Genomic DNA, 27,462 nt, shown 5'->3' on the forward strand with positions numbered 1-27,462 from the left:
ATGAACCGTGGATATATAGAAAATAATAATGTCCCACACGACAATAATCAAATGGTTTTGGATATGATTCTTTGTTCTTTACTTGGAGTTCCTCAGCCTGTCAACTGGGAAAATGTGGCAAGATTGGTTCCAGGGTATTCATCCAAAGAGGTAGGCTTTTTTTTCCTTCTCCTAACTTTAGCAGAAAAAATATTTTTAAGCAAGTTCAAATTGGAAATGTTGCTTACTAGTCACAGGTCATGTCACAGGTCTGTTATAAATTCAGTGCTTGTACATAAATTCTCCAATACAAGCAATATTTTAACAACTGCTTCCAGACAGCCATTTGTGTGAAATGGTATAGGGTTTCCTAGAACTTCAGTTTCAGACAAGAGAGGAAAAATATTTATTTTTTGCAGTTCAGTGTATGTTTAATATCATCAAGAGTTGCTTTTTGTAAAGTGGGTGGCTATATAAATTTTATTAATATTGCATATCTTTTTCAGCTCATAGAAGTAAACAGTGATTTACATTAGAAACAAAGATTAAATCAAAACTACAGTGAAGCTGAACTTCTGTGCACAAGCCTCTTGTCACCTTAATAGTGTCTTCATTCAAATACAGGTAGTCCTCGTCTTACAATAGTTCATTTAGTGACCATTCAAAGTTACAGTGGCACTGAAAAAAGTGACTTATTACCGTTTTTTACAGTTATAACCTTTGCGGCACCCCCATAGTCATGTGATCAAAATTCAGATGCTTGGCAACTGGTTCTTATTTATGACTGTTGCTGTGTACCAAGGTCATGTGATCACCTTTTGTGACCTGAGAAGCAAAGTCAATGGGGAAACTAGATTTATTTAACGTCCAGGTTACTAACTTATCAAATGCAATGATTTACTTAACAACTGTGGCAAGAAAGGTAATAAAATGAGTCATAAAACTCACTTAACAAATGTCTCACTTAACAACAGAAATTTTGGGCTGCATTGTGGTTGTAAGCTGAGGACTACCTGTACAAATCAGTATAAATATAAAACTAAGACTGGGGCAGAATGATTAAGGGTAGGGAAAATCAGTGGAAGCAGGAACAACTTCTGATTTCCTCCTGACATCCCCATTGAGTTTCCTTGTAGGAATCTGGCAGAGAACATTAGAAATCCCTTCCTTCCTTCCTTCCTTCCTTCCTTCCTTCCTTCCTTCCTTCCTTCCTTCCTTCCTTCCTTCCTTCCTTCCTTCCTTCCTTCCTTCCTTCCTTCCCCCACCAGGGCAGGTATGTGTGTATTGCTGGGTGGGAAGAGAGAACAAAGGATTGTGAGACTGGCTGGGAAACTTTCACAGAATGTTGAAAAAAACAATCACATGACTATAGCAGCAGTCGGCAACACAGAACAGCCAGTAGCACTAAAGCAGACACAATAGGATCTTGGAGTCCTACTGCACAATCACTTAAATATGAGCCAGCAGTGTGCTGCAGCTGCCAAACAAGCCAACACAGTGCTAGGCTGCATTAACAGAGGGATAGAATCAAGATCACATGAAGTACTAATACCACTTTACAATGCCTTGGTAAGGTCACACTTGGAATACTGCATCCAGTTTTGGTTACCATGATGTAAAAAAAATGTTGAGAGACTAGAAAGAGTACAGAGAAGAGCAACAAAGATGATCAGAGGACTGGAGGCTAAAATATATAAAGAACGGTTGTTGGAATTGGGTATGTCTAGTTTAATGAAGAGACGGACTAGGTGTAAGATGATAGCAGTGCTCCAATATCTCAGGGGTTGCCCCAAAGAAGAGGGAGTCAAGCTATTTTCCAAAGCACCTGAAGGCAGTACAAGAAGCAATGGATGGAAATTAATCAAGGAGAGAATCAGCCTAGAACTAAGGAGAAATTTCCTGACAGAACAATTAAATCAGTGGAACAACCTGCCTCAAGAAATTCTGAATGCTCCAACACTGGAAGTTTTTAAGAAGAAACTGGGCGACCATTTGTCTGAAATGGTATAAGGTTTCCTGCTTGAGCAGGAGGTTGACTAGAAGACCTCCAAGGTCTCTTCCAACTCTATTATCATTATTATTATTATTTCCCCAAATTTCATTCCCCTGGAGTTATAGGTCCTAGATTTTGGACACATTCTGTGAGCTAGCCAATTTGAGATAGCTTAATTCAAAAACTGTGGTCCTATGATGCCCTGTTTCACCTAGTTAAATGTCTTAAAATGAGAGTTTTAGTACTATATACTGCAGATGTACTCACATACATACACACGTACACATCAATATATCTGTATGCACATATATGACCCACCTTCCCTTGGACATAAATGCTGTAAAAAACTAAATGATATGTAGAGATTTATCTTTCTGTTTCTCATATCAGATATTGCTGTTCAATTTTACTGTGCTAAGGAAAAAACTTGCAGTAGGACCCATTTTTCCTTCCTATCCTATTCCTATAATTTGGTTGAGCTCAAAATCATGTTATGCTATAATGTGTATTGTTTATTGGTAGTTTAACCTGACATACATCTAGCTGTTGTGACTTTTAAAACATAGTTTATGGTTTAATGTTGGGATGAGCTCAACCAATATGTCTAATAAACAAATCATGGCTTAATACTATGTCCAGTATTAGCCCACTCCATAACTCAACCCAAATCCTCAAATGTAGGGAAATAAATAAAAATGTAACAGGAGAAAGGAGGAGTGACTGATTATTAAAATATACAGAACTAGAATTACAAAGAGAAGCACAAGATTAAAATCATTCTTCAAAATTTGGGCCAGATACCATTTAGTACTGATATCATTTACATTATGTTGTAGACTATAACGTTCAGAAGCTTCTCAATACTATATAAGATTATTGCAATTGCAGTTATTATTTTTAATTAAATTGAAGCGCCATCTCACTGCCAGTTAATTTGACTGAAATAAAGGGACCAATGAGTACCTTCCAATACTGGAGATAAAGCCTGTATATTCAAATTTGAGGTATTCATTTGCTGTGTCAATTCAATCTAATTGTCCATCCTGATCATTCTACAGCAGTGGTATCAAACTGCTGGCCCATGGGCCAGTTGCATCATGCAGAGGCCGTGCCCACCCCAGCTCTGGCAATGCAAAAAAAGTCACGATACATTGCGACACGTCATGTGACACGGCAAGTTTGACACCCGTGTTCTACAGTATCAACTTCCTTATAATAGATGGGTTGTATGTTTTTTGGAGTTATATTTTGTTGCTGTTTTTGATTTTTTTTTAAATTTTTAATTTTTCAAAAGTCTGACTAGATTATGATACGATGGAAATGTTATGTATGTACAAGTAGTCCTTAACTTATGACCAATTGGTTACCAACCTTTCAAAGTTATGACAAACCTTTCCAGAACTATTTACAACCATTTTCAGAGTTACAATTACCATCATATGTTCCACAGTCATGTGATCACATTTTGGACACTTGGCGATTGGTTCACCTTTTCAGATATTTGCAGGGGGTGTGTCATGTGACCATAATTTGTGATATTTTTTCTAGTTTCCAGCACTTCCAGTTTACTGCAAAAAAAAACCATTGAGGAAAATAGATTTACTTAATGATCATGGCATTCACCTAATGACAACCACACAAATGTCATAAAATTCACATCCCCTGATGCCTTGACTTACAACCACAACAACTTACAATTGTAATTGTAGACTCAGTTATGACCATATGTCGAGGACTACTTTTATGGATGTTCAAGCCTTTGGAGACGTTGTCAGGATGTTATGGCATGTTATCTGTTGTGGTAACTTGCCCTGAAGGTAACTTGCCCTGAATGTATATTTTCAGATTTTATACTTTGAATTGTTGGCAAAGTGTGATGTTCTAGAATGTTAGTTTTGCTGTCTTAGCATATTCTGTATACTAATTATTGTCTTAATCACAGTTTATATTATTTTCCTAATTTAACAAATTGCTACATCCTAATGGTAATTTCAGTCATAATAAACTATAATACAAAAATGTAGCTTTTCAAATTTCCATTATGGCTTATGAATGGGGCCCTAACTGAGAGATCAGTTGTATGCTACATAGGCCACTCACACATTTCCTTCAGAAGAATTTCTGTTTGTAGAATTTCATTTATTTCATTTCATTTATTTGATTTCTATACCGCCCTTCTCCCTAGGGACTCAGGGCGGTTCACAGGGCATATATAAATAGCTATACAAAAATTAAAAGTGAATTAAACCATGCCCAATTAAAATACTACAATAATAGAATAATAAAAACCAATTAAAAACCCATGTTCCCCATCAGGCCAGACCAGCTAACTCAAACAAGTGGGTCTTCAACCCGCGATGGAAGGATCGGAGGTCCGATGCCATCCGGAGCTCAACCGGCAGTTGGTTCCATAATGCCGGAGCACCCACAGAGAAGGCCCTCCCCCTGGGGGCCACCAGTCGACATTCCCTGACCGGAGGCACCCTGAGGAGGCCCTCTCTGTGGGCACGCACAGGGCGGAGGGGAGTTGACGCCGGCAGCAGGTGGTCCTCGAGGTATCCCGGACCCATGCCATGTAAGGCCTTAAAGATCATAACCAAGACCTTGAACCTCACCCGGAAGACAACTGGTAACCAATGCAGCTCGCGGAGCAAAGGTGTAACATGGGAGTACCGGGAAACTCCCAAGACAACTCTCGCGGCTGCATTCTGTACCAGTTGGAGCCTCCGAGTGGTCTTCAAGGGAAGCCCCATGTAGAGAGCATTACAATAGTCTAGGCGAGAGGTCACGAGCGCATGAGTGACAGTACACAGGGCATCCCGGTCCAGATAGGGCCGCAACTGGCGCACCAGGCGAACCTGGGCGAAAGCCCCACTAGTCACGGCCACTATATGGTCTTCCAGGGTAAGTCGTGAATCTAGGAGGACTCCCAAGTTGCGAGCCCTATCCACGGGGGGTAAGAGCTCACCCCCCATAGAAAGCGATGGAACATTTTGAATGTCCCGGGATGCCGGAATGTACAGCCACTCAGTCTTGTCAGGGTTGAGTTGAAGTCTGTTCCTCCCCATCCAGACCCGAACCGCCTCCAGGCAACGGGACATCACAGCGAGGGCATCACTGGGGTGGTTTGGGGTCGAAATGAAAAGTTGGGTATCATTGGCGTATTGATGATACCCAACTCCAAAACCACGAATGATCTCACCCAGCGGTTTCATGTAGATGTTGAACAGGAGAGGCGAGAGAACCGACCCCTGAGGAACTCCACAAACGAGAGACCTAGGGGCCGATCTCTGCCCCCCTGCCAACACCGACTGCGAGCGTCCCAGGAGATAGGAGGAGAACCACTGAAGAACTGTGCCTCCCACTCCCAATCCCCTGAGACGCCGCAGCAAGATACCATGGTCGATGGTATCGAAAGCCGCCGAGAGGTCTAATAGGACTAGGACAGAGGAATATCCCCTATCCCGAGCCCTCCAGAGATCATTCACCAGAGCGACCAATGCCGTCTCCGTGCTGTACCCGGGCCTGAAACCCGATTGGTAAGGGTCCAAATAATCCGCTTCATCCAGGACCAGAGGGAGCTGATGCGCCACCACACTCTCAACAACCTTCACAAGAAAGCGAAGGTTGGAGACTGGACGAAAGTTGTTCAATACAGCTGGGTCCAAGGCAGGCTTCTTGAGGAGAGGTCTCACCACTGCCTCCTTCAAGACGGCGGGGAAATAACCCTCACTCAAAGAAGCAGATATAACCGCCTGGAGCCAGCCTCGTGTCCTCTCCCTAGCTGCATAGACCAGCCAGGAAGGGCACGGATCCAATAAACATGTGGTGGAGCTCAGCCTCCCCATAATCCTGTCCACTTCATCAGGGGTCACAGAATCAAACTCCTCCCAAATAACATTGACAAGACCGCCCGTGTCCTGATCGCCAGACTCTGCCCAGCTGGAGTCCAAGCCGGTCCGAATCCGAGCGATTTTATCCGACAGATGTTGACTAAATTCCTCGGCACGACCCTGCAAGGGATCCTCCCTCACCTCCTGATTAAGAAGGGAGCGAGTCACCCTAAACAGGGCGGCCGGGCGATTATCTGCGGACGCGATGAGGGTAGAGAAGTAATTACACCTCGCCACCCTCATCGCTGCGAGATAAGACCTAATATGGGTTCTTAACCGCAACCGGTCGGATTCAGATCGGCTAGACCTCCAGCAGCTCTCTAGGCCCCGTTTCCGACGCTTCATCTCCCGGAGCTCCGCGGAGAACCATGGAGCTCGTTGGGATCTGCACCGGGTCAGGGGCCGCAAGGGTACAACCCGGTCAAGTGCCTCAGTGGCTGCCCTTCCCCAGGCTTCCACTAAGGCATCCGCCGAGTTGTGAGCAATGGAGGCAGGTGGGGACCCCAGCGCCGCTTGGAATCTATCAGGATCCATTAAGCGTCTGGGGCGGTACCATCTAATTGGCTCCGTACCCCCACGGCGGGGGGTGGCAAAACGGAAGACCAGCCGCAGGAGGTGATGATCGGTCCATGACAGGGGCATAATAAATGGAGAGCCCCCACCAAGATCATCCAACCACCGTCCAGATAAGAAAATCAGGTCAAGGGTGTGGCCTCCCTCATGAGTTGGTTCAGAAATTACTTGCGTCAGGTCCATGGCCGTCATGGAAGCCATGAACTCCCGAGCTAGCTCAGATGAGCCTCCCAGGGATGGTAGATTGAAGTCTCCCAAAACTATAAGTTTGGGGAACTCAACCACCAACCCCGAGAGGATATCGAGCAGCTCGGGCAGGGCTGCCGCTGCGCGACTAGGCGAAATATACACCAGCAGCAAGCCCAACTGCGCCCTAGAACCAAATCTCACAAAGAGAGACTCACACCCGACTATCTGAGGAACAGTGGTCTCCCGCGGACATAAGGTCTCCCTAATAGTCACCGCCACACCCCCACCCCTACCTTGAGCTCGTGGCCGGTGTAGCACCCAGAAGCCTGGTGGGCAAAGGTCAACCAAAGGGACCCCACCCTCTGGGCCCAACCAAGTCTCAGTGATGCAAGCCAGGTCCGCGTGCTCACCCTCAACTAAATCCCTAACGAGGGGAGCTTTGTTAACCACGGACCTGGCATTCAGGTACACCAGCCGGAGCTCAGGAGGCTGCACATCCTCGCTCCGGGAACCTCGGGGAAGAGGCAGAGGGTCGGAGCGCCTCACCGCTTGCAAATAGCGGAGACGGCCCTCCCGGTAACGATACGGCCCTCTGTCTATCCACCTGCTGCCATTCCCCGTCGTGGGAATCGGTAATCCCACGACCCGCTCATGAGCCCCGGAGACAACCACACCCTGTTCTCCCTCCGCGCGGTCAGACCCAAGTCTGGCCTGAGCCATGGTTGATTGGCCACCCCCCATAGCCAGACAACCCCTATCTCCCACCCCTCTCCCTAACCCCATAAAAAATTTCGATAAAAAAGTAATCAGAGGCCTCCTATTAAATTTGTGTGGACGGCCCCTGCCCCTGCCCAGCCATCTCTCAGGATCCCAGAACTCGGGCCCGTCATCAAGATTAAGAGTGTTTAAGGAGGCGGGTCGCACCCAGGAGAGGGGGGCACCCCTGAGGGCGTACAAGTCCGTGCTGGTGTATTGTCGCATGGGTCTAGCAAGTCCAGGATAGGCATCCCATTGGTTATGTCCATGGGAGGATCGAAACATGGAGACAGATATCTGGGTCCCCACCCAACTTCACTGCCACTCAGTTGGGTGCCCCCAGAGACAGGCTGCCCCCCGCCCTCTCACGACGGGTTGCAACTCTGTTCCTGGGGGTGGACCAGATATCCTCTGGGTAGGCAAACCCCATAGAGCTCCCACCTCTATGGGGCTGCAGATGGAAAAGTCAAGCCACTCTCCCACCGTGGCCGGTACCCAGGTGTGTCCAAAATCCAAGGGGAGAGGGGGGGGTAGGCAGGAAGATGATAAGTATATATATCCAAGGCAAAAAGGGTAGGCAGGCCAGGATAGTAGAGATGGTCTGAAGTCGCCGTCATCGCTGCAGAGCAGTCCAAAGGCAGTGCAGGAACCCCGTGTCGTTCTTGCTCCATTAAGATAACCCACGGTCGTCTTCTTCGCCGCCGAAACGGCCCGAAGACGCCATCGCCGCAGAAGGCGGCCTGAAGCAAGGATAGAAACCACCATCGCCGCCGAGATGAATAATAGTCGCCCTCTCCGCCGCCAAAACGGCCCGAGGGCGACACCGCTGCCGAAAGCGGCCCGAGGCGGCCTGGGGCAACATGGTAGTCCCACCGCCGGTGAGAGGGGCCAAAAGCCCAAAAAGCACCAAAGCCAGCAGCCGGCCCCCGCAGACGGGGCAACAGTCCCAGAAACGCCGGTGCCGCCGGAAGCGGCCCGAAAGCAGGCCCCAGAAACGTCCCGTCAGCTGCCGATCACCAAGAGCGCCCAGAACATGCCGCCATCGCCGTCGCCGCCAGACTCGGGCCGCCGCCGGCGCCGCTGAGTGCGGGCCACCGCCGGCGCCGAGTGCGGCCCGAAAGACCACCGCACGGGACGCAACCAGCGCCGAGGCCGACACCCACGCCGTCGCCGCCATCATCGCCGCCACCCGAACAAACTCACGGGCGTCCTCCTCGCCGACGGGCGTCCTCCTTGCCGGCCAGAGCCAGCCCGAGAACACCAAGGCGGCCCAGACGGCCCGAAACAGCAGGAAACGCCGGCGCCGGACACGAGCAGCCACAGACAGTGCGGAAAAGGTAAACAGCGAGAGGAAACAGCCGGAGGACAGCAGGGCCAGCAGCCGGGCAGCTCGGAGAACAGAAGTCCAAGTAAGTCACTGCCAGCTTCGTCAACCTCCTAGTTGCCTCTCTGCCACTTACCACAAACCCCCAATCCCCATCTCAGAAAGCCTCAAGGCTTGTGAGGGGCTCCCAAGGGACGCCTAGCAGCTGGAGCTCACGGAGCTCAGCCGAGCACGTCCGCCTTCTTGGGCAAAACCTCTTGTCCATCCCCTCATTTTCCCCCCATCACTGCAGTTTTTCTTCCAAACTCTTTCCACAATGTGTGTTTCCCCCCAGCACTTCTGAAAACGTCTTCTCCAAGAACCTGATCAGGCCTGCATTTTGCCTACCTCTCGTATGGGCAATTTACTCCCTTCACTGAAGCCAGGACATGAAAGCAGCATTCCAATCCTACCTGAGGTACTTACTCTCAGGCACTCAGCAGCTCCCTAAAGACAAAGCCCCAACTCCATCCAATCCAGCAATCAAGCTCTAGCCGCTCTTTGCAGCACCTCAGCAGTCCAGAACCACACCCAGACTGATTTCTGACTACTGTTGATAGGTCACATTTTTGGCTACTGCAGGGCCGTAGCCTCGGCCTCATTTGTTTCCATAGTTCTCACATCTTGCCAATACTGTTGGGTCTCACTCCACCCTAGGTAAGTTTCTTCCAGCACCTTTCTGTAAGTACTCCAGGCAGCTGAAGATCTCGGGTGTTCCAAGGGTCTGTAAGTACAATAGTACCACCCCCTGTCTTCCAGACAATAGTAATGAAAGCTGTGGACTTTCCATCCATTGGAACAACAAAAACACCATACCAAACTCAAACCTCCTCTTCAGCTCACCAAATAAGATCCAAAAATGGTTATTGAGCCGGATTAACAATGGGCAAACTGTGACTTTCTGAATGCTGCTGACTGCAATTCCCAGAATCAGTAACCAGGGCGGAACAGGATTGCTACAGATATAGTGCAGCACATCTGGTGGGGGACAGTTTCCCCACCTGAAATATGCATGCCCTATGTTGCCGTGAACAGAGGCAAAGACTAGGGATATGCTGAGTTTGTGATACTAATTGGGAAGGCATGAAAGGGAAATCGTTGTGATAATGAGAGAGTTCAGTTACATTTACATAAACTGGGTTCATTCATGTTCAAGCTAGAACAAAACCTCCAGGTACAGCCAGGTACATGGCTGTACCTTAGAAAAGACGATCTTAGAACTGACCAGAAGGGAGGTAACTCTAGATTTATTCTTAAGTAATGACCATGCTTTGATATTATGTGCATCCATTATGGAATTGGTTGTAAATATCAGCTAAGTGAGTTGCACCTCATTTTATGACCTTTTTTGCCACAATTGTTAAGCAAATCACTGCAATTGTTAAGCGAAACATGCGATCATTAAGCAAATCTGCCTTCCCCCATTGACTTTACTTGTCAGAAGCCAGCTGGAAAGATTACCAATGATGATCACATGACTGTCCTAAATACATGCCAATTGCCAAGCATCCATATATTGATCACATGTCCATGGGAAGGCTTCAGCAGTCATAAATGTGAAAAACAGTCATAAGTCACTTTTTTCAGTGCTGTTGTAATTTCAAATGGTTGCTAAATGAATGGTTGTAAGTTGAGGATTACCTTTATATAAATGGGGATTTTGGAGAACGCAAAAAGTCATGTGGAAGGAGATGTCCCAGTCAGTATTTGATAGCTGATTTTCAAGAAGCTTTTGACAAAATTATGGAATACTTTTGAGTAAACTTAGTAGAAATAAAATATCAGATACTATCCTGTTATGGATTTTAACTTGCTAAACAACAAAAAAGTAGTAGAGCAAAGTAGGAAATAAAGACCTTTATGGATCTTTGTTGTGATGGGAGCTTTTCAATTTATTCATAAATGATCTTAATTTAGGGAAAAATAGTAAGCTAATCAAGTTTGCAGGTGATACAAAACCAATCTATTCTGGGTGATTAAAAACAAAAGTGATTGTGAAGAACTCCAGAAGGAAGTCTTTAAAATGGACAAATGGCCAAGCAAACGACAAATTTAATTCATGTAAGTATAAAGTGATTGTTAAGGTAACCTCACAGTCTAGGTGCACAATATGTACACTAATGGAACCTAAGCTGTCTGCAACCACGCAGGAAAAAGATCTTATGGCTTTAACGGGTAGGTCAGTGATCTTGATTCAATGTACAGCTACTATAAAAATGTAAATTCCCTACAACAGATCCTTAGGACACTAAACTATCCATGTTGTAAACGAAAAATTTCAGAAGAAAAAATAGAATGATCAGAGGGCTTAAACATCTTTAGGAGAAAAAAACCGAATATTTGGGCCTTTAGCTTAAAATACAGGCAATTGAAGAAGTACATAATTTATGGGGATGATAATAATTAATAATAATAATAATAATAATAATAATAATAATAATAATAATAATAATAATAATAATAATAAGAAGAAGAAGAAGAAGAAGAAGAAGAAGAAGTTGGAAGGGACCTTGGAGGTCATCTAGTCCAACCCCCTGCTCAGGCAGGAAACCCTATACCATTTCAGGCAAATGGCTGTCCAGTCTCTTCTTAAAAACTTCCAGTGTTGGAGCATTCACCACTTCTGGAGGCAGGTTGTTCCACTGATGATTAAAAAGGGTAGAATATGGAAAAAGGAGCCATGGAATAAGTGTAATGAGAGGATACAGTGTATATACATGCAATAAAGAAGGTTGGCATGTATATCTTTTTTTTCCTCTTTTTAAAAAATGTTAATTTTTTTTTACTTTATTTTCTTTTTTCTTTAAATTTGTATTGTTTTTACTTTGCCAAAAACTTATTTTATAAAAATCAATTTAAAAAAGGATAATTGAATATATAAAAAATTTCTTCCTCTCTCAAAATATTAAGAGCAGAAATTTTTAATAAAGTTTATTGAAAGGAGAATTGGACCAGGAAAAAAAAAGTAATTTTATATACTTAACCTATAAAATGCTTTGCCACAAGATGAATCACACTGATTTATATACATTTAAAATGGGATTGAATAAATTCATTGAAAAAAAATATGAACTGTTTTTTTTTCCTTGAAGATTTTGTTATATCTAGGTTGATCGGGCAAGTCCAACCTGTGGTCCCTGGGCCACATGTAGCCCTGGACAGCAGATAGTAGAAATATTTTTTTAAAAAAGGAAGCTTGTTGTTTATAGACATTAACTATATTATATATGTTATATGCAGTCCAAGACAATTCTTCTTCACTCAAGTCAAGTCAAAAGGTTGGACAACTGTGCTCTAAATACTGGGTAGAGCAAAACAATAACAGGAAAGGGATTTTTCTCCATTTCTTCAGAAGCATTTGGTTGTGAGAAAAAAATAGGATGGATAACAGCCTGGTTCAGAGGGATTTCTTTTATGTTGTTAATTATTGGTCAGCTCTCAGAATCCTAGGTAAGGCAAGATGTGTAACTAAATATACTTTTCTCTATTATATTTTGACAGTGTGCAAAAAGGTTTGATGAGCTGAAAAGCAATGGAAGTTCTCCAGTGGATAACCAGTTCAATCTATTAATGGCTAGTGGTTTGAAACCTGTAGAAACACTAGCTGGTTATATTAAATCATCACTTCTTGATGTTCAGGATGAGTTACAAGAACCCTCTAATGAAAATGATGCAATTTCTTTAAATGGTAGGTTTTATTCACTTCTGCTGTTGTGTTCATAGAATTATGTATTATTTTTCTTCTGTTGATATATACTGTAGATTGCTTTTGTCAATAGTCCACTCACTTTTCAGATTAAACTAGAATGGATTTTTAAAAATAATGTTTGATTTTTTTAAACTGTATATCCATTTTCTACTAAACATTTTGTGGCTTTAAAATAAAAAAAATGACTTCTTGTATAACTACTCTTAAAAGTAGTTAAAGCAATTAGTCCTCAAAAGTATGTCATATTTCTGTTATGCATTGGACAGAACCATATACATTATTATATGCTAAAGGTATTTTGCTTTATGAAATCTGTGTATGAACCAAGCTGTAATTAATTCTTTATCGTTTTTTTTAAAAATAGTGCTTTCCAGGAATGTTGCCAATCAATTTATAGTCTATAAACCAAGGAAAGCTGTTTCACATAAACCATACAAGGAACCCACCAAGAATTAAAGGCATATAGGTGTTTAATATACAGATAGTCCTCAATTTGAGACTGCATAGGGACTGGAAAATTAATCATTAAACAGTGCAGTCGTTATGTAAGGCATCATGTGACCACACCCAATTTTATTGTTTGCTCAGAAATCACGTGAGACTGACTGGTGATATCTTGCTGGCTTCCCCATTGACTCTGCTTGTCAGAAGCGGTCTTGAAAGGTTGCAAACAGTGGATCATGTTACTACAAGATGCTGCAACTGTTGTATATGTGAACTAGTTACCAGGTGTCCAGTTCATGATCATGTGACTAAAGAGATGCTGCAATGGTTTAAGTGCAAGGAACAGTCCTAAGCCACTTTTTTGACACCATTGTAACTTGAAACAGTTGCTAAAGAAATGGTAGTTAAATGACTACTACCTGTAGTACAAAGTTTAGAGTTTGAAGACAAGCTTTGAGATGTACTCAGAGATGGCTGAGAAAAGGCAACTGAGAATGGTACCATTGCTACTCAAGATAGTGCTAGGTGCTAAGCACTATGCAAGGTGCTCAGAGACCATGTCAAAAATACTGTAATTGAATATGGTGGTGTATACAGTATATCTCATGATGAAGTCTTACACAGATAGCATATGCGTAGGTCTAGAAAAATAAGGCACAATTAAAAAGCAGCATGAGTGAAAGAAAGCTGGTATGAAGGAGACAAACTCGAGCATGTTGTATAAACCACTGTGTGTGATGACAGTAAAAAGTGTGAGAAAAGAAAGATTCTACATAAGAATTATGTGGTAAAATCATTTATCTCCTCCTGAAACTTGCTGATTTAAGTGAGTGAGAAGGAAAGATTCTGTACGTTAGAATTTACCAGCCAAAACCTGATTACATATCTATTTAGAATATTAACATCTAGACAAATCTGTGATACAAATAATATAGATAAAGAGTTATCCCTCTTGGTATTGGATGTTGTTCTTTTCAGGGATATATTCTGTACATAACTTACTAGGAATCTTCAGCGATCCTATTTTACCTGTCCTGTCAATAATCAGAGATTTAGTATTATCATTTTTGGGAATTAGAGGCACTATGTTAAATAAGAAAAACGCAGGCACATGACAGTGGATTTTTTTTATAAAAAAAGTTCATTTGTCCTTCTTTGTTCATTGGCAAAGAAGGAAGTATTTGATAAGGGCAGAGGTAACTGCCACATTACATTAACTATTATGTTATGCCTAGTTCAGAAGTGGTATGTTTATGTAAGCACTATGAAACAAAGAGGTTTGCACTTACCCTCCCATAAAGCATAGTAGACAACATGTGCTACATAGTGGCACATAGAGTTATGCTAATTTTCCTTCTCTCTTGCAAGTGCAAATAAACTCTGAGATTAAAAAGATTTGCTCCTATCCCTTCTACTTGGGTTGTATTGATTTTTAAAGAACTTTTCTTCTGCAAATACATTATAAGTATTCATTCAAAAATTATCACATCATCCTTTGACTATGGAACACTGCTTACCACTCATGAGAAGTAACACACCTCAACTTTATGACCTAATGCTTTTTCTCCCCACTTGTATTTAAGGAAAGTCAAGTATAGCTTCCTCAAGGAATTGCTCTTCAGAAAGTGAGAAATGCCCTGCACTTAAAGGTGGAGAAAATGCTGATGAAACTGAAGGGTAGGAAGATGGCTGTTCCATTTTAAACAGCTAGATAAACCGTAGTCTTTTTGCTGGATAGTTATATACTTGGACTATTTCTCTATATTTTGTGGAATTTTTGAGGGAGGAATTGGGGTTTCTGTGGGGAACATTTCAAATCTAAAAATATTACAGATATTATAGTATCATAGCATATCAAATTAATTTCACTTTTGAAAATATTCTAGTTCTAGATCCCTTAATATTCACATAATTATAATGTGTTTTATAGTTTAGTAAAAACAGTATTAAGATTATAGCAGCCTGGGAATAGAATTGGGGAAGTAAATGTTTAGCCCAGGGTGACAGGAATACTGTTTCTCTGGGTCATCTTGGCAAATGGGATTATGGAATTCCTATGTGTCATTTTTCAACAAGTGAACTTTGAAAGTATCTGTACCAGCTTTCTCTTTCATCTTTATTCAGTGAATCTTTGAAAGTTTGTATACTAAGCTTTCTCTTAAAAACTCAGTTTTCTCAAGGAGTCAATACACTGTAGTTGCCAGCAGATTCATAGCAAGCCTATTTTTCCCTTCCTTGGGTACAGATTTTATCTAAGGGGAAATTTTCAAAAGCAGTCTGCAGTATTTGGAAGTTCTATGACAAATTATCTAGGAAAAAAAACCCTTATCATTGTGATTGTAAAAGGTAAACAGCTAACAGAAGCCTCGGAAACTTTCCCTCTAGCCAAATGATTTCTGCTAGGAGTGATGGTTCCAGTGTGTGAGCAACATTCACTGTCTGCCATCTTCTTCATTCATTTGCATAAAGAAGATGAAACTTTGAGTATCTTTTTTTCCTATGCAAAAGTATCTTTTTTTTCTTCTTTCTCTTCTGCTTTCCAAACCTCAGTACAAAGAAACCTCTGTATATAGGAATTTCTTTAAAAATCATATTGTAATTAGAGTAGATAAACATGATAACTTTACCTACTAGTAGGTGTAATTCTATTTATTACATTTTTGTAATTAATAAAGAACTAAAAGAAACAATTTCTTGTGCTTTTTGTCTTCAGAAGTCAAAGAGTCTTCAATGGAATCTAATAGAGATTGGGCTAGTTGTTAACACTACAGTATTAGATTAGAATTGTGGAAACGTAGATTCAAATCCCCACTCAGCAATAAAGCTCCATGGATGAGTTTGAGATAAACAGTATTTTTGTCATAATCAATATTACTGGGTTGCGATGAGAATAAAATTGGGATGAAGAAAGAACAATGTATATTGTCTTGAGTTTTTGAAGGAAATGTATAGATAGCATAAAAATATGTCCAGTAGTGGAGAAAATTAAAATCCAGGCTACACACCTGGCATTTATTTATTTATTCATTCATTCATTCAATTTGTATGGCCACCCCTTTCAACAGGTAATTGTGGGTGATAAAATTAAAAAAAAGAAAAGAGAAAGAATTACAACAATAAAAGAATTAAAATACATAGCAGCCAAGAATAAATCAAACATAATTACTAAATTAATCAAGAATCAGGTCCCTGCACACACTTGGGGTCCTGGCCTGGACATAGAGCCATATTTTTAAGGATCTATGAAAAGTCAGCAGGGTTGGGGCCATCCTGGAGAGAAAATGTAACATAAAGCAGGGGGGAAAAATCATCTTCTTGGCCTCACCAACTGGCATTCCTTGAAGCCAATGGGACTCAGGCATGTCCATCCTGCCTGACTTTTCCAAATGCTGTTTATGTTTTGCTCATAGCAGGATCCTTGATAGTTCTTAAGAACAGTTCAGTGAACTATTAGTAATGAATGGAACTTAATTTTGATATTTCTGTTTAGGCAAAAGATTTAAATGCAAATAACAGGTCGGCATGTATTATCTGCTATTGTATCTTGAGACACACAGAATATAAATAAATTAAGCATGTTCATAAATGTTTCACTTTGCTTAATTTTACACAGGAGAAATAAAATGAAGTTATATTGGTCTTTTTCTCAATAATGATGTATTTTACCCATCTCCATAATTATGGGAAATTCAGAAGGCAAGCTTTTATTGCTTCTTATCAGACATAGCTACAATGTGCTTTGAATGCATGTTCACCCAGCCCATGATCCACTTAGCCAAATATATTCTAGTATTCAATTATCCTTTTCCTACTTCAGTGTTCCTTAACTTTTTTTATTCATTAAAATTCATGTTATTGTCTCATGAAAGCATTTCAAACTATTAATGTGTACATAAGAACATATATTTCCGTAACAGTAAAATTGTACCTAAATTTAAAAATCAACAATAATTTTCACAAATTATTCAAATATTCCAGATAATGAAAATAATATTCCTCCCTATGATTTTTCCCTCTTAAATAAAGGCCAAATATGGTGATCCATGTGTGTGATGAAGCAAAAAATCTGAAGGAAGATTTTGTTTGTCCACGTGATCTATTGATTTCTGAAATGAAGTACTTTGCTGAATATCTATCAATGGATGCCCAACGCTGGGAAGAAGTGGACATTTCAGTTCATTGTGACGTTCACATCTTTAACTGGTTGATAAGATATGTTAAAAGGAACACTAAGGAATATGAGGTTGATGAAATACCCACCTTAGGTAAAAGAAAATATATTCATTTTTGCCACAATTTCTTTGAAAACCTGACTCTTACATCAGACCAAAAGATTGCAAAAATGGCTTTGAAAGGTCATTTTCCTTTCCTGTTCTGCTTTTGATGATGAAAGCCTAATCTATACAAACAGGGAAAGCTGAAATAAGATATAAAGTTTAATGGAATTCATGTCTTACAAAATGAGTATAGTACAAGTGCTACACAGCTTAATATGTTAATAGTAGTTAAGAAGTTGGGGATTCCCGTTTAACCTTCATTCTCATGCATAAGTTCACCTTTTCCTTTTGAGAAATATTTATGCCCTGTTATTTTGGACTCTGTATACCAAAACCATTCAACCAAATTTGGGATCTGATCCAGAAATTTGGCAATAATTTACTGTGTTCTGGTTTACTCGAATCTAATTAAATTAGTGCATGGATTTGATGCAGATGTTTAGGGATGAAGTATATCAAAGTTCCTAAAAATCAGTGCAGAGCTTTGTAAGTACCCTACCTTAAAGTCTGATTTCTAAGGGTTATTATTTATAACCTGTTTTAAAGACAGAATGTGAAAAAATGATAATGATAGCCTCAATGATAAAAAATATCTCCCTTTTTTAGGAGGAAAGTTTATGTGTATATATACACGTCTCTATATGTGTGCATGTGTGTGCTTATGCGTGTGTGTATTTATGTATGTAAATAGATAAATAATGCTAGGGAAGGTTAAGGTCCTTGGTGCTCTCAGAAATTGATTGTTTCCTTGCAGACATTTCATTACCAAACTAGGTACCATCATCAGTGCTAGTTAGAGGGTGGGGTTTGCTCTCTTTTTATATACTACTGGTGGTGGTTTGCCCTGTCAGTACTGGTAGAAATGGTTTTGGTGGTTCCTTGATTGGATAGAATGCTCTTGATACCATCAGTCAAGATTAATTCCAGGAGAAATCAGTAGAAGATTTAAGTGTACATTCAGCTTTCCCCTCACTGAAATTCATGGTATTAATACATTTATATGATTCTGACTTAATCAAACAATTTTTAGCACTTTAGCATTTTTTTCCTTTTAAAAAAAATGTTCAAGTAGTTGTTAGTTCTCCCTTATGTTCTGTATAGCGCATGTTAAAGTTGGTATAGCCTAGTAAATGAGGTATATTTATTTAATTGAAACTAGGGGTAGGCAATAGAAGGGAACATATGCTGTCCACAGGACCCATTTTTACTTGGTTTCCTTGTAGCATTGCGCTGCAAACTTTGGGGAGCAGCATTCTAACCTTAAAAAAAGGTAAAAACGCATGCTTCATATTCCAACCTTAACCATTTTGTCAAAAACAAACAGTTCCCACCTTCATTCCTTAAACAGAACAAACAAACAAATTTTAGATCTTCTCCTTTAGATGATCTCACCAAGACACTCCTATGGCTCTCAGAGACTTTGTCATCACCATAATCATCTGTAAGAGTTCCAGCTACATAAAGATTGTCCATATGCAGTTTAAAACCAGATCTTTCCATTCCTTTCCTTTCCTTTCCTTACCATATAAAGAGGGAGGCACACCTAGATTATGAAGGATTTGTTTCTGAAGTGGAAAATAATAGGCTAGGTTAGCAATGCTAGTGTGAAAATTACAGGTATTTGTGGGAAAATTGGGCTTTCCATAATATTGCTTTGTTTTCAAATACAATTTTGATCCAGCTTTATTATCTGATCTAAAGTGCAAACATTTTTAAAAACGGAGTGTGCTTTCATAAGGTCTAATTTATAAGGGACAGAAGTTAGATATATTGAAGTTCGAAATTGGTTTTTTTCTTCAACTCAATTTTCAGTATTGAGAGCCAATTCTGCTCTGAAAACAGACAATTTTGTCTTTACACAAAGAGAGATCAATAGCTTGAAACTCAAAATTCCACACTGTGAATGTCTTTGTATAATGCATTTAAAATGTCAGGATTTAAACTCTAAATCTTGGTTCGAGGTAGTTACTTTTCTTTAGTTTCTTAGCATTGTGGGGCTTGCTTTATCATAATAATGTGAATTGTAAAACCCTACACCAGGGGTCTTCAAACTCGGCCCTTTTATGACTCACGGACTTCAACTCCCAGAATTCCTCAGCCAGGCATGCTGGCTGAAGAATTCTGGGAGTTGAAGTCCGTGAGTCATAAAAGGGCTGAGTTTGAAAACCCCTGCCCTACACTATTATTTCTGGAAGCATGTTAGGATAAAAATTAATAAGAAGCAAATAATTATTTAGCATTAAATTATTAAGCAATGTAATTATTTAAATATAAATGTAAGTAGAATTGAAAAGTCTAAATAATCCAAGCCAAGTAGTTGATAAAAGGGCCCAAAAAAATCTCCAAACTTTTTCTTATTCCATTTTTATAGAATGCAGATTTTCTGAAGCAAGACATCTTTTACAATTTTTCCTTTCATTTTTAACTAGTTTCATTTTAACCTACTTGCAATATTTGTAAATCTAATAACTTTTCAATTTGTTATCTTCTTTCTTTTTAGAACCAAGCAATGTCATTTCAATACTTATTTCCTCTGAATTCCTGAAGATGGATTCTTTAGTGAGTATACTCTAGCAATAAGCATTCTGTATCTTTGGCTGTTCTAAATTCATCTAGAATGAGAACATACAGCCCACAGAGCTGATCTGTGTGGTCTGACATCCCATTATATTTGTTATTTCATCTTTTAAATAAATAAATAAATGCAGTGGTTTTACAAGTGTTTTATCTCTGTGGTATTTGGATGTTATATTCATTTCAGAGATTATGGTCATATTCAGTAGATACTGGTTCTCTTTGCTAATAACTACAAATTGCTTATAATTATCTTCTTTCTTCATATCTTTTTTTTTTAAAAAAAAACCTTAAATCCTTTTATTCAAAATCAAGTAATATTTGGTATTAAAAATGCCTCATGTTGGTTTTTATGAAGAAAAACTATGTGGTTGCTAAGAATCAACACCAGCTTGATGGTACACAATAAATCCAGCTGGCTTAAGCAGGAAGCTTAATTAACTCAAAACCTTTCTTGATAAGTCTCTCTGTGATCATTTTCTAAAGCAGGAAGTGCAGAAGTTTGTAGAAGTGCAGAAGTGCAGAAGTTTGTAGAACCTTTAAAAACATCATGATTTGCCTTAATTTCTAAGCTCTTAGAAAATGTAGATTGTATTTTCTAAATATTTAGTAAGCAAATATTTATATGCATGTCCCTAACTTGCAATATTATTATGCTTTTACTTACAAATGTATAATTAAACTTATTGATTAGTTTAGATTTGGAGGTGGGACATGTTATCATCCAAAATAATAGCTTCATATCTGTTGAAATTGCTGTAAAAATAAGGCTATATGATGTCCAATTGTATGCAAGTTGTCTTCAAAGATTTAAGCAGGCATATACATAGAATGAAGGCTACTGCTAAGCTTGTAAGCTGCCCTGAGTCTTCGGAGAAGAGCGGGATATAAATGGAATTTTTTAAAAAAATTAGTGTAGTACAAAATCCTCTTCGGTGTTAAGAATGACCAAACTTACTGGGATTGCTGGGATAGGAATCGCTCCACCCAGTCCTGGCCTCAGCCTGATCAATCCAGCAGGTTTTTCCCCAACTCTACTCCAACCTTAATAGGTAAGAGTAAGTATTTGAATCTCTCTCTATAAAAGTGTGTGAGTGATTCATTTGTTCTGGTCATTGGACCATTCTAATGCTTTTCTTGGAATATGAAAATGCTGTAAGAAATATTTGTATGACTATTCAGTAGTAAGTGAGTTATGTTTATGTTTTTTAGGTAGAAAAATGTATTAATTATTGCCACAAGAATATGAGTACAATTGTAGCTACGCCATGCAATATGAACTGCATTAATGCTAACCTACTAACCCGCATAACTGATCTTTTCACACATAATGAAGTAGAAGAGGTGAAGGACAAGAGAGATAAATTTAAGAGGTACTTTCTGAGCAAAACAAATTGTCTCCTTTCCTTTTGTATTCATATTATCATTAGTTTGAAAGAAATATTATTAAGTGCACAATTGAGAGCAATATTTAGTTAATTATGATTGAGCTCCCAGAACAAAGTTTGAGCTTGAACAAATCATAGAAATAAAATAAATAAAAAAAATTCCTGGCCTTGGATATAGCACAGTCACCCAATGGACCAAGCCCAAGGAAATATTAATGTAATATTACTCTATTCTTCTTTGGTCAGATTTCATCCCTAGCCCTTCCAACACCCACACCTTTATTGTGATTAGTTCTGGGCATCACACTTTCATAGGATTTTGAAAAGTTGGAATTGTATTAGACTTTTTCTAAGTCTGTAAAAAGAGATTGAGGTAGGAGGTTTTAGCTTGAAAAAAAGTGATTGAGAAGGTTGTTAAATATCTGCAAATATTTGAAAAGATGTCACATAAAATAAGGTCAGAACTTGTCCACTTTTGTTCCAGAGTGTAGGAAACAACATAAATTTCAGGAAAACAGATTTTGGTCAACCAAAACATTGCAACCAATTACCCAGAGTAGGTGAACTTCCTTTCAGGGCGTCATGCAAAGACTAGACAGCTATCTCTCCCAGGATGTTTAATTTGAAATTGTGCCTTGAGTACTTGTTATATTCTACAATACTAATATTAGTTCTCAGCTCAGTGGGTTAGGACGCTGAGCTTGTCGATCAGAAGGTCGGCAGTTTGGCGGGTTGAATCCCGAGTGCTGCGTAACAGAGTGAGTGCCTGTGGTGGGAAGGTAACAGCGTTCCGTGCGCCTTTGGTGTCTAGTCATGCTGGCCACATGACCACAGAGACGTCCTCGGACAAACGCTGGCGCTTCGGCTTTGAAACGGAGATGAGCACCGGCCCCTAGAATTGGAAACAACTAGCACGCATGTGCGGGGGAACCTTTACCTTTACCTTTAATATTCAGAACCATCTGGGCAAATTCCTTGCTCCATCAGAACAGTATGACTTATGTAACTGAGTTCAGATTATTCTCACTATCAGAAATTAAGAACTGAATACAGGAAAGAGCAAAACACCATGCAAGGAACCAGAATCACTGCAGATTTTTTAAAAAAATGCTGCAATATTATAAGCACTTTTCTTCTCTGTTTGTAATGTAACATTTAGTATATGAGTTAAATACTTGGTAACTCATTTTTATGAGTCTTTTTTTTTGTAACTAATAGCAAACTTTTCTGTAAGAAGATAGAAAGACTGTTTGATCCGAAGTATCAGAATGCAGATTCTAAGGGAAACGCTGCAACCCTTTACAGGTACAATGCTCTCCACTGATTTGCACTACCTTGCCGTGTGCAGTTTTGTAATGTCATTCTCATATTTTTGTTTTTGTGCAGGTGTTATTTATGTAAGAAACTTCTTATTAAGGATACTGAAAGAAAAATCCCATGTATTCCTGGAAAGATTAACGTGGATCAGCATGGAAATATACTGTATATTCACATAAGGTGCTTCAAAAAGTCATTTTGCAGCAACATTTTTAGTGTTTTTATCTTGACTTCTTTTAATATAGGCTATAGGAAAGTTTTAGTTTATAAACTACACTCTGTCTATTATTCCAGCTGACAGTTTTAACCAGGTGCTGTCTAGGGAACAATGATTAGGGAACAAGGTCTTTTGAAATATAGATTAATTAACAAAATAATTTAGCAGATCAATATAATCCCTTTTAGTGGCTCAAATATGTAATTTACTTTGACTGAAAACAAAAGGTAGGCAGGGTCACACTTGGGTTACTATTTGGATGGGGACAATGAGGAAATGCCAAGGCTTTATTCTAGATTGGGAAGTCAAAACAATTCCTTGGAAGGAAGCAGTGCTAAGCCACTTCTATATTGTTGTCAAATAAATATGGATATGCCAATGTGGTTGTTAGAATTTAATCTCCATCCAGAGTTTATATTTTTCTCCCTACACCAGGGGTAGGCAACCTTGGCTCTTTTATGACTCATGGACTTCAACTCCCAGAATTCCTGAGCCAGCCAGGAATAAAAGAACCAAGGGTGCTTACTCCTGATTTAGTGACTGTTCAAGGTTATAATATGATTGAAAAAAGTAACGTGACCATTTTTCAGAGATAAATCTTGGGATCTCCATGAGTATCTCCTGAGTCTTTTTGAAGAATTAAAATCATGGCGAGATGTATACTGGCGTCTTTGGGGAACTATTAATTGGTTGACCTGTTCAAGGTGTAATCAAGTGAGTATTTTTTTAGCCCCCTCAAGAGATTTTTAGTTGTCTTAAAATTTGTACAGTAGCATTTTTGAAGAAATATATATTTAAGAACAATGCATCAGACAGTCCAGTCTGATTTGCAGCCTTTTCTTCTTTTTTAAGCAAAAATTAAAAAGACTTCAAGAATGGTAATGGTGATATTATATGTTTGTTGCTATTGGGTGTCTCTTGCAGACTTTCCTGTGCACTGAGTTTTCACATTGCCAATATCATCCTCAACCAGTCCTCTATCCTGGTGTAGCAAGTTCTCTTGGTTCCACTGGTACCGGAATATATCCCTGCTGTAACCAAAAGGTTCTTAGGTTTGATCCTGCTCCTATTCCAAAAGTATGTATTTGGAGGAAATCTTTTGAGATCATCCTGCTCCTGCCACATAGTTTTGAACCAATTTGTACTCTTAATCTCATTCCAGCCTCAATACTTTGTTGCTCTTTTAATGAGCTACTGTAGATTTATTTAAATAAATGCCATCCAAGCAACATGCAAAATTGGTTTATGTATTTATTTTAACTTACTTTTTAGTGTTTTACTATGACTTGTAAAGAGGCATGATTCACTGAATGGCATTTAAATCACTAGTGTTAATATTTACTTTTATTCAATATGCACAGACCAATGGATCCAACAGGGGAGTATCCTAATGGAGGTGATTAAATAAGAGCTAATCCCACCTCCTCCTCACCCCCTCCCTCCCAACGCTGGCTCCCTCCTTTCCCATCTTGTAACTATGGTTTTACTTTGATGGTACTTTTTACCGGGTTAGGAGTATTTGTCTCTGCTGATTTTAAAGTTTTTATGCTATAAGCTGCCCAGAGTTCAAGAACAGATGGGTGGCAAATGAAATAAATAAACAAATAAATAGCATAGATAGATAGATAGATAGATAGATAGATAGATAGATAGATAGATAGATAGATAGATAGATAGATAGATAGATAGATAGATAGATAGATAGACAGACAGACAGACAGACAGACAGACAGACAGACAGACAGACAGACAGACAGACGACAGACAAAATGCACAGATACAAGTACAGTACAAGGCCTATTTTCCCACAACAAACTTTTGAGGGGAGCTGAGAGGCATCCACTAAGTGGCATTGGAGGGGGGGACTAGAACCTGGAACATGGATTTCCACAGATTCTGGCTGCTTTTGTCAAAACAATAAACGCAGTATCATGTCATCAGTTCTGCATCAGTTGATAGATGAGTGCAACGTAAGAGCACATATACAAAAAGGGGCAGGGTTGCATTATGATGCTGCATTGCTATTTTCAGCATTCTTCCCCCTTTGCCCCTCATCCTCATTGTATGTGCACACACACGTGTGTGCGCGCACACACACACCCACACACCCACAGGCTGAGTTCATTTTCCTCATTTGTAGTCCAACACGTTAACCACTACATTATGCTGGCTGTCCAAAATAACACATGTTATAACCACTGTGCCAAAATCACTTTTGTTTGTAAAGATTGTGTGATTATGTCCATTGTAATTATGTATTATGTAATTTGTCTCATTGGATTTCACTCTCGGTTCTTTTTTAATAAAAGGGATGTAAAGTAAGAGATCATGTAATTGGCTTGCCTCCTGGAGGTGAAGGTGGGGATAATGTGCCCTACCAGACAGCTAAAATACTGAATGATCTGATTCAGCACCGAAATATTATTGTTCTGCCCTTTTCAAAAGACGAGAACAGGTAAGAAAATAGGTATATGTTACTATTTATCTGTGTAAAATAATTTCTATCAGTTAAATGCCATCAGTTAAATAATCTCTAGAATCCACAACATTATTGTTTGTCTGTTGATTTCATATTTTAAAAATACGTTCTGTTTTGGGCATTCCTCTGCCTGCAAAATTCTGACTAGAATAACACAGCTGTTTCTTTCTTTAAAGCAATTCTGGAATAGGGCTGAATGATGAGAAGAGTTTTGAATGTGATATTTTATTGGAGCCAAATTCATCATGGGGGCCCAAAGCAGGAGAAATAAATACTGTGAGTAATTTTGGTTTCCCCTCCTATATTTAAATTTCCATTTAATTATATCACTCTGCTTATTTCAACTGAGTAAAATAAGTTCAGGGAGGCACTTTTTTAAAAGACAGTGTATGGAAATTGTGGCTTTCCAAATGTTGGATTCTATCTCCGATCAAACTTGAGCAATAATCAAGAATGTAGTACTATTTGGACAATTGCAGATATCCTCACTTGTCCTTCAAGAGAAGCACATTGACCTTGGTGTCTTTAGGGGGATGTGTAAATACAGTATGTGTGGGGAATTATTTCTGCCAAACCAGTAAATTGGATGCAAGAATGATGCATAGATGCTTTTCATCTCAGGTTAGCCAAGTTCTTTCCAAGGAGGGAAAGCTGCTGAAGACCCAAGTGTTTGGGCTGAAGAAATTGGTTATTGTGCAATACCAAACTGGTTATATGTGAATGAGTGCCCCCTGTTCCCTTCCCACACTGCTTTTATTAGTTGCCTTCACAGAAGCTATATTATGTTAGATGTAATGAAGACTTGCTTGAAAATGAAAATAATTCATTAAAGTAGGCTATGAAAAGATGAGTGAAGTACAAGAACAATAAGCGCGTTCATGAAACATCAAATTTGCCGAAGGCTGAAAAATACTTTGATCATTGTATGCATAGTGACTCTGTATTATCACTGTTGCAAATACGATTGTGGCATTATTTGGTTGATAAAGTAAGAAAAATGTTAGTTTGAATTTTGAAGAATATTACCTCCTTGTGTTCTTTATATCTTGAAATTATTTTGTACCAAAGAACAAAATCCAGCTCAATATGAACTTTCAAATAATAATGTAATGCAGCATATTACGATTTTGAATTTTTTTGAGTTAAGTTATTATATCTTAGCATTTCCCAAACTACTGATGTACATATGCCACTCCTTTCGGGGGGGAATGTCTGTATCATTACCATTCTTTTGCCTTGTAAGAGGAGAATTGCCCTTTTTGCATGCATTAGGTCCCTTTAAAAATGCTAACAGTAGACTTGCCACGTTCTCCAACTCTCATATCTATCCTGGTTTTCTTTTTTTCTTTCTTTAGTTCCTTTCTCTGAAAAACTGGACTCTTCAGCTGGTATGTTTATCTTAGTTATTTACGTTCCATTAGATAAAATTCCTTCATTTTCTGTATTCTGCATGTTTAATTACTCCTGCTTTCAATATTCAGCTAATATTAGAATAGAAATATGGTAGATAATATGTGGAAAACTGCAAGTTTCTGGCTGGAAAGGTTAGAATCAGAACATTATTTGAAAGTTGCTACTTCATGAATGAATGAACCTTTATTGTCAAAGTACAACCATGTATACATTGAGATTGGCTGAGCCTCCCTTCGTGCCCCCCCACACAACTCACAGTGACAACAAACCCACCATCTTGTTACACCATGTGAGCTAATTGCACAACACACTGGCCTCATAAGTCAATCATACATAGAGTTATTTCCCATTCAGGAGCCTGACAGCCCATGGATAGAAGCTGTTCTTCAGCCTGTTGGTATGGCTGGCTATACTTCTGTATCTCCTGCCCGATGGTAGGAGAGTAAAGAGGTACCGACCAGGGTGTGAGTCATCCCTGAGAATTTTCCTCACTCTTCCAAGGCAGCGAGCCCTGGCGATGTCATCCAGTGGTGTCAGAGGACAGCCCACGATGTTTTGTGCTGTGCTCACCACCCTTTGTAATATCTTCCTATCCGTGGCTGTCAGGCCAGCATACCAAACCACAATACAGTGTGAGAGGACGCTCTCTATAGACCGGTAAAAGAAGGTCATTAGCAGTTGTTCTACCCTGTTCTTCTGCAAGACCCTGAGGAAGTGGAGTTTCTGTTGGGCCTTTCTGGCCACCCATGTTAACTTTCCAGGTAAGATCTTCATAGAGGTAGACTCCCAGAAATTTAAAAGAGGTAACTCTCCACACAGCTCACCCCCAATGTAAAGTGGGGCAGGTTCCTCTCTTTTCCTCTGGAAGTCTAGCACCATCTCCTTTGTCTTGCTGATG

At 39.7% G+C, this 27,462-nt stretch overlaps 1 protein-coding gene across 1 annotated transcript in view; it reads left to right on the forward strand.

Moving 5' to 3' along the window:
• Positions 1-27,462, forward strand: part of SANBR (SANT and BTB domain regulator of CSR) — a gene marked incomplete at both ends in the record, with an annotated part of 46,962 nt that continues 19,500 nt past the window's right edge. Inside the window, 13 exons of the mRNA XM_081327347.1 lie at positions 1-150; positions 12,248-12,434; positions 14,483-14,576; positions 16,926-17,164; positions 19,677-19,735; positions 20,963-21,123; positions 22,357-22,443; positions 22,525-22,635; positions 23,263-23,386; positions 23,597-23,749; positions 24,982-25,127; positions 25,328-25,427; positions 26,507-26,539. Coding sequence (XP_081183473.1) covers positions 1-150; positions 12,248-12,434; positions 14,483-14,576; positions 16,926-17,164; positions 19,677-19,735; positions 20,963-21,123; positions 22,357-22,443; positions 22,525-22,635; positions 23,263-23,386; positions 23,597-23,749; positions 24,982-25,127; positions 25,328-25,427; positions 26,507-26,539 — 1,644 coding nt within the window. The remainder of the gene's footprint in view (positions 151-12,247; positions 12,435-14,482; positions 14,577-16,925; positions 17,165-19,676; positions 19,736-20,962; positions 21,124-22,356; positions 22,444-22,524; positions 22,636-23,262; positions 23,387-23,596; positions 23,750-24,981; positions 25,128-25,327; positions 25,428-26,506; positions 26,540-27,462) is intronic.

This window comes from Vipera berus, assembly GCF_964194415.1.
Source record: "Vipera berus genome assembly, chromosome: 1".
In the NCBI taxonomy this organism is placed as follows: Eukaryota; Metazoa; Chordata; class Lepidosauria; order Squamata; family Viperidae; genus Vipera; species Vipera berus.